This window comes from Taudactylus pleione, unplaced genomic scaffold (genome assembly GCF_031769625.1).
Source record: "Taudactylus pleione unplaced genomic scaffold, aTauple2 ptg000201l, whole genome shotgun sequence".
NCBI lineage: Eukaryota > Metazoa > Chordata > Amphibia > Anura > Myobatrachidae > Taudactylus > Taudactylus pleione.
The window spans coordinates 61,432,711-61,439,966 of record NW_028284603.1 but is presented as its reverse complement, the minus strand read 5'-3'; the positions used below and the strand labels follow the sequence as shown (position 1 = coordinate 61,439,966).

Here is a 7,256-nt window from a genome sequence, read left to right as displayed (position 1 = left end):
CTTCCCAGTGTCGTCAGTGTGAAGATCGCAACATGCATTCGCAACTTATGGACCGCAGAGACTTAAAGCACCGAAATGTACATTATATGACCAACTGTTTAGATTTGCATGAGGCGGGAAACAGAGGCAACCAGCTGTCGGAGGCTGGACTGTATCTATTTGAATCAACCTGTTAAATGCTCTGTAACAGATGTATCCCTCTTGGGAACCAATGGCATCAGCGACAAGCCTCTCTTTTATGTTGTCTGTTTCTTTGAGGGTATAAATGTGTGTGTAGTGACCCGGTCGGGAGTCTTCTTGCTGAATGCTGATTGACGGAGGTTTCTTGCTGATGCCAGGATCTGGTCCAGAGCGCATGTGTATGTATAACTGTACTTGGGTCTGTATAATTTCTTTGCGCTAAATTGTACTTTAGATCATTGCGTGTAACTGATTGTACTTTTACTTGAATAATACTTTGTGCTTTGGAAACACAGGTTCAAGGTCTAAAGTCTTTATTTATTGTATGACTGCGTACGCAAATAGAGTCAACCTTAGAGGTTTATAGGCAGGATATTAGAAGGTATAGGCAGGAGTGTATAGAGGTTGAAAGTCAGTATCGTTAGCACCAATTATCAACTCTTCTTACTTCAGCCAGTGGCTGTGCCAACTATCAATTCTTCAATCCTCAAGGGGTACCCCAACCATCGTCTTTGCACAGTCCTCAACTCTATGTATCACTCAGTTTTGAGCCAGCTAGCTGGATGCAACCTTTTGGCCCTTAACTAGATGCAAAAATTTATATTGTGAGCTGTGAGGTGGTCAAAATTTACTGGAAACGAGTGGAAATAAATGTTATTGAGGTTAATAATACTGTAGGAACAAAAACAGGCCCATTGTATGTGATTTTAGCTGTTTTTATGATTTTTTACGAAAAAATCCAGATCCAAAACCAAAACACGGAGGCGTGGTTTAGCAAAACCAATTAAGATCCAAAACCAGGGGAGATCCAGATCCAAAACGAAAACACGGAGGTTGGCGCACATCTCAAATATAAAACAGATTATTGTGCCCTGCTTACCTGTTTACAGACACGCCCTGCGCTTGTCAGCACATGTAAAGATGACCATACACTGCACGACAGTAGACAGTATAGCTGACCATGATCCCTTGCCGGGATTACACTGTCGGTATTGAGACCGGCGGCCATGCGTCCGCCGGTGTCATAACTACATACCGACCATTTCATCCCTTTAATAAGGGATACATATGAAGTACACAAATTCTGTGACTGGCTGACTCCATTTCAGCTAGTTTTACCCAGCCACAGAACCTGTGTAATTTATATGTGTCCCTTATTAAAGGGATGATCTGGAACCCTAGCTGACCAGCCAGCAGGGAAGCAGTGACTACCTGATAATTGGAGCACCTGTATACACTACAGGAGGCAAACTTCATTCACAGCCTGAAATTGGCTGAATGACGTTTGGGGGGGATCAGACAGGTTTGAAAAGTAAACTAAATGATCCAGATTGTTTTGTAGACATTTTCAGGTTGGGAACAATTATCAATCAGGTCCATATACTTGAACTATAACCGTTCAAACCGCTTAATATCGGCCAGCTTGAACTCAGCTATCAACTATGGCTTTGACTATCGAATATGAGTACATTTTGGCCTCACCACTCAGTTGTCAGCATCTTCAGGTTTCCAGTAAATCTCAACAATGCACCAGCCCCCTGCAGACAATGTACCCATTCCTACCAATAATGAAATAAAAAGATATTAGCTGTAAATGTGATGGAAATAGATCAAAGCCCCACAAGACACATCTGCAGTAACCAAACTACACATGTGGCAGCTAATTACCTAAAAAATTATTGTTGTCGTACAGTTAGCCCAAAATGCTAATGAAGCAAAAAGAAAGTGCTGGTGTTGCCCATACACTGTATGCTTTCAGAGACGAGAAGATAAGATTATTTGAAACAATTCATTTAAATTTAGTGCATAGCAAAAAGAATCACTAATCCATACAGTACAATTTAGAAGCAATTGGAAACTGGAATCCTTTGTACGAAGCTTACAAAGTACTGTAAAATAGTAAATATCTAATTAGCTGCGATGACTCATACTCACCACTAGATGGAGCAGTTCTTATTCGTTTTAGGTATCTTGTGCGTATGCTTTAAGACGTTTGATAACGTCATGATCGTGCTTCTGGCAACTGAAGCTGCTATCTACGTGACTTTGCCCTTACTACTACCGTCCATTCCATTTGCCGTGGCCATGGCTGCCCCACGTGTGTCCGCGTTTGCTATTTATAAGCAGTTGCAGCGAGAAACAGCACCACAGGTCTGTTATGATGATGCACTAATTTAAGATAGGTTGTTTGGAAGTGGATATGTCTTAGCAACCTGTGATTGTTACTGTTGTGAAACTACAAGTGCCAGGATGCGTTGTCAGGTCTTGTAGTGCTCCAGCCATCCGAGCTACATAAGTTGGTCAGACAGTTTAGTAGTTAATGGGAGCATATGAGCAAAACATGCACGTTGAACACTTCCACAGCATTCCTAATAGCTAAGTGCAATGTGCAATAACAATCCTAGCTTCTTGTATCTGAAATAATGAAGACATGTTAAGCTGTTGGCAAATATTTCTTTGAAACAGTTCAGATGACTAAATTAGGGAGACCAGAGAAGCGTATATCTAGTTATGCAGAAATATTTGCTGTCCCTGATTACAGAGACTGTCCTATTTGTACGTATGTGTGTTTGGAATATTTTGTCCATGGCATTGATGTGTTCTATTATTGACCAATCTTTTGTTTTATATGAAATTCCCACAATTGTTTTTGAAGAGCAATTCTAGAACTATTACACACTATGGGGGATATGTATCGCACCATGGGGAGAGAGTACCAGCCAATCCGTTTCTAACAGTCATATTACAGGCTGTGTTTGGAAAATGACAGGAGCTGATTGATTGATACTTTATTTCTCTCCAAGGTTTGATACATCTCCCACTATGGCCCGTATTCACTTTTGAGGCGGAAAAGTTTCGCCGATTACATCATTTCGCCAGGTGGAAAAGTATCGCCGTATTCAATTTGAAAGCCTTCCCGCCTAGGCGGAAAGTCAATGCAATGTAATAGGCGGAAAAGTTTTGCCTGTGAATAGCAAGCGGAAAAAAGTGCAGAATTGGAGTTTTGGGGTGCATCATTGTGGGAACCCCCGTGCAGCCCGTAGACAGTCCCCCAAAGGTAAACTGTGTAAAAAAATGTAAAAATAAACACTTAAGGACACCCCAAAAAATCACTTTGAATTTGGGGGTGAAGAAAAAATGGGGGACAAAGATTAAAAACTAGCGAACTTTACTCTGGGGGGGTCCCCAAGTATGCCCCATGTGTTTTTTTTTCATTGCAGGGGCTTGCGGAAGGTGGATTTTTCACGATTTTTTTCAACTTAACTTTAAAATATGCTGACTCCCATTTTCAAGTACCCCAAATTTGCTGGGATGAGTTATTTTCTGCAAAAAATACTCCAGAATACAATTCTGCCCCACTTATACAAAAACGCTATTTAGCAGCTATTGAGCCCATTTAAAAACACCAAATACCTTCAGCAAGCCAAATAGGGGGTAACCATAGCTAACCCCCATGTCAGAGCATCAATTGGGGGGTGTCAGGCTGATTTCCCCAAATCTGGGTCCCGTTTTTCGCGTACTTTCAAATTGAATATGTGGATACGTGGGCACGCGTGTGATACTTTTCCGCCTACAAAACACGCAATGTAGGCGAAAAGTCCGGGAGGCGGAAAAGTATCGCGGGTCCAGCTCAAATTGAATATGGCTCTAAGTGGCAGTTGGTGCATGAGATTTTAGTTTTACTGTAAAGATAGGTACACACTATACCAGAGGTTCCCAAACACAGTCCTCAAGGCACTCCAACAGGTTTTAGAGATATCAATGGTTGAGCATTAAATGAAATTGACTGAGGTACTAATTAAGTCAACTGTGGTCAAGCATGGATATCCTTAAAATCTGGACTGCTAGGGTGCCTTGAGGAACGAGTTTGGGAACATCTGCACTATACGATTTGTGATGCAGTCTAACAATACAAGTTTGGGAACCACTGCTTTAGACTGTAAGCTTTAATGCACAGCACTCTCTAACCTTATGTTTTATTTGTTTGCTCCTATATTATTGTTCATGATGAGTGTACAACTCTGCAGTATATGTAAAACAATATAAGGAATGACAAATTTACTATAAAACTAGCAGAGATGATAAAAAAAACTTGTTGTTTTTTTAAACTTTATCATTCAGGTCGGTTTGAAGAACAAGGGCGCCATCTCCAAGACCTCACATAAGCTACTGAAAAAGAAACGGAAAGCTTCCATTCCCATTTATGAAGCAACGTTAAACAATTCGAAGGTATTACAAGAGCAGCGTGGACGTGTGCTACATTCATCTATTCCCTCAAACAAGAAAACAAAAACCTCAAACAAGAGAGGAAAAAAGTTGTGCACAACCGAAAATACTGGAAAACTGCGACCTGCGGAATTGACGGTAACACATTTTTTTTGCCATCATCCAGTATAATCTAATTGAGGAGTAAAATTACATGTGTATTTATGCCACCTAAAGACTTGTTCTAAAGTTTTTTTTTTTGTTTTGTTTATTTAAAAAAAAAAAAAAAGGAAAAAACTATTTACAAAAGTGGAAAAAAGCAAGTGAACGCATAAAGAGGCTGACAGTCCTGTTGTTGGGAGAGCACAGGCTGAAAGTGTGGTGATGGGGAGGGTGATAGGCTCTCAGTATCTGGTGATGGGGGAGTCACAGGCTGTCACAGTGTTTGGTCATGTGCATGGGTCACAGATTGTCACAGTGTTTGGTGATGGGGGACTCACAGGCTGTCGCAGTGTTTGGTCATGTGCATGGGTCACAGATTGACACCGTGTTTGGTGATGGTGGAGTCACAATCTGTCAGTGTCTGGTGTTGGTGGAGTTACAGGCTGTCACAGTGTCTGGCGATAGGAACACAGGCTGTCAGTGTTTGGTGATGGGGGAGTCACAGGCTGTCACAGTGTTTGGTGATGGGGGAGTCACAGGCTGTCACAGTGTTTGGTGCAGTGCATGGGTCACATATTGCCACAATGTCGTGATGGGGGAGTCACAGGCTGTCAGTGTTTGGTCATGTGCATGGGTCACAGATTGTCACAGTGTTGAGATGGGGGAGTCACAGGCTGTCACAGTGTTTGGTCATGTGCATGGGTCACAGATTGTCACAGTGTTGTGATGGGGGAGTCACAGGCTGTCACAGTGTCTGATGCTGTGCATGGGTCACAGATTGTCAGTGTTGTGATGGGGGAGTCACAGGCTGTCACAGTGTATGGTGATAGGAACACAGGCTGTCACAGTGTTTGGTGATGGGGGAGTCACAGGCTGTCACAGTGTATGGTGATAGGAACACAGGCTGTCACAGTGTCTGATGCTGTGCATGGCTCACAGATTGTCACAGTGTTTGGTGATGGGGGAGTCACAGGCTGTCACAGTGTCTGTTGCTGTGCATGGGTCACAGATTGTCACAGTGTTTGGTGGTGGAGGAATCACGGGCTGTCATGGTGTTTGGTGATGGGGGAGTTGCAGGCTGTCACTGTGTTTGGTGATGGGGGAGTTGCAGGCTGTCACTGTGTTTGGTGATGGAGTTACAGGCTGTCGGTGTATGGTGATAGGAACACAGGCTGTCACAGTGTATGGTGCTGTGCATGGGTCACAGATTGTCACAGTGTTTGGTGATGGGGAGTTGCAGGCTGTCACTGTGTTTGGTGATGGGGGAGTTACAGGCTGTCAGTGTATGGTGATAGGAACACAGGCTGTCAGTGTATGGTGATAGGAACACAGGCTGTCACAGTGTTTGGTGATGGGGGAGTTGCAGGCTGTCACAGTGTTTGGTGATGGTGGAGTCACAAGCTGTCACAGTGTCTGGTGATAGGAACACAGGCTGTCTGTCACAGTGTTTGGTGATGGGGGAGTTGCAGGCTGTCACAGTGTTTTGGTGATGGGGGAGTTACAGGCTGTCAGTGTATGGTGATAGGAACACATGCTGTCACAGTGTTTGGTGATGGGGGAGTCAGGCTGTTACAGTGTATGGTGATAAAAACACAGGCTGTCACAGTGTTTGGTGCTGTGCATGGGTCACAGATTGTCACAGTGTTGTGATAGGGGAGTCACAAGCTGTCACAGTGTCTGGTGCTGTGCATGGGTCACAGATTGTCACAGTGTTTGGTCATGTGCATGGGTCACAGATTGACACCGTGTTTGGTGATGGTGGAGTCACAATCTGTCAGTGTCTGGTGTTGGTGGAGTTACAGGCTGTCACAGTGTCTGGCGATAGGAACACAGGCTGTCAGTGTTTGGTGATGGGGGAGTCACAGGCTGTCACAGTGTTTGGTGATGGGGGAGTCACAGGCTGTCACAGTGTTTGGTGCTGTGCATGGGTCACAGATTGCCACAATGTCGTGATGGGGGAGTCACAGGCTGTCACAGTGTTTGGTCATGTGCATGGGTCACAGATTGTCACAGTGTTGTGATGGGGGAGTCACAGGCTGTCACAGTGTCTGATGCTGTGCATGGGTCACAGATTGTCAGTGTTGTGATGGGGGAGTCACAGGCTGTCACAGTGTATGGTGATAGGAACACAGGCTGTCACAGTGTTTGGTGATGGGGGAGTCACAGGCTGTCACAATGTATGGTGATAGGAACACAGGCTGTCACAGTGTTTGGTGATGGGGGAGTCACAGGCTGTCACAGTGTATGGTGATAGGAACACAGGCTGTCACAGTGTCTGATGCTGTGCATGGCTCACAGATTGTCACAGTGTTTGGTGATGGGGGAGTCACAGGCTGTCACAGTGTCTGTTGCTGTGCATGGGTCACAGATTGTCACAGTGTTTGGTGGTGGAGGAATCACAGGCTGTCATGGTGTTTGGTGATGGGGGAGTTGCAGGCTGTCACTGTGTTTGGTGATGGGGGAGTTGCAGGCTGTCACTGTGTTTGGTGATGGGGGAGTTGCAGGCTGTCACTGTGTTTGGTGATGGGGGAGTTACAGGCTGTCACTGTGTTTGGTGATGGGGGAGTTGCAGGCTATCACTGTGTTTGGTGATGGGGGAGTTGCAGGCTGTCACTGTGTTTGGTGATGGTGGAGTCACAAGCTGTCACAGTGTATGGTGATAGGAACACAGGCTGTCACAGTGTTTGGTGATGGGGGAGTTGCAGGCT

At 44.6% G+C, this 7,256-nt stretch overlaps 1 protein-coding gene across 3 annotated transcripts in view; it reads left to right on the top strand.

The window, feature by feature from the left end:
• The first annotated feature begins 2,188 nt into the window (after window positions 1–2,188).
• RIOX1 (ribosomal oxygenase 1) overlaps window positions 2,189–7,256 on the top strand; it is a 43,524-nt gene continuing 38,456 nt past the window's right edge. For 2 of the 3 annotated variants that reach the window (XM_088477415.1, XM_088477413.1), the window contains exons 1-2: window positions 2,189–2,331; window positions 4,303–4,545. In XM_088477415.1, coding sequence (XP_088333541.1) covers window positions 2,266–2,331; window positions 4,303–4,545 — 309 coding nt within the window. In that variant the 5' untranslated portion in view covers window positions 2,189–2,265. Of the gene's footprint in view, window positions 2,332–2,353; window positions 2,737–4,302; window positions 4,546–7,256 lie in introns of those variants that run through there. The other variant, XM_088477414.1, reaches the window with a different exon arrangement.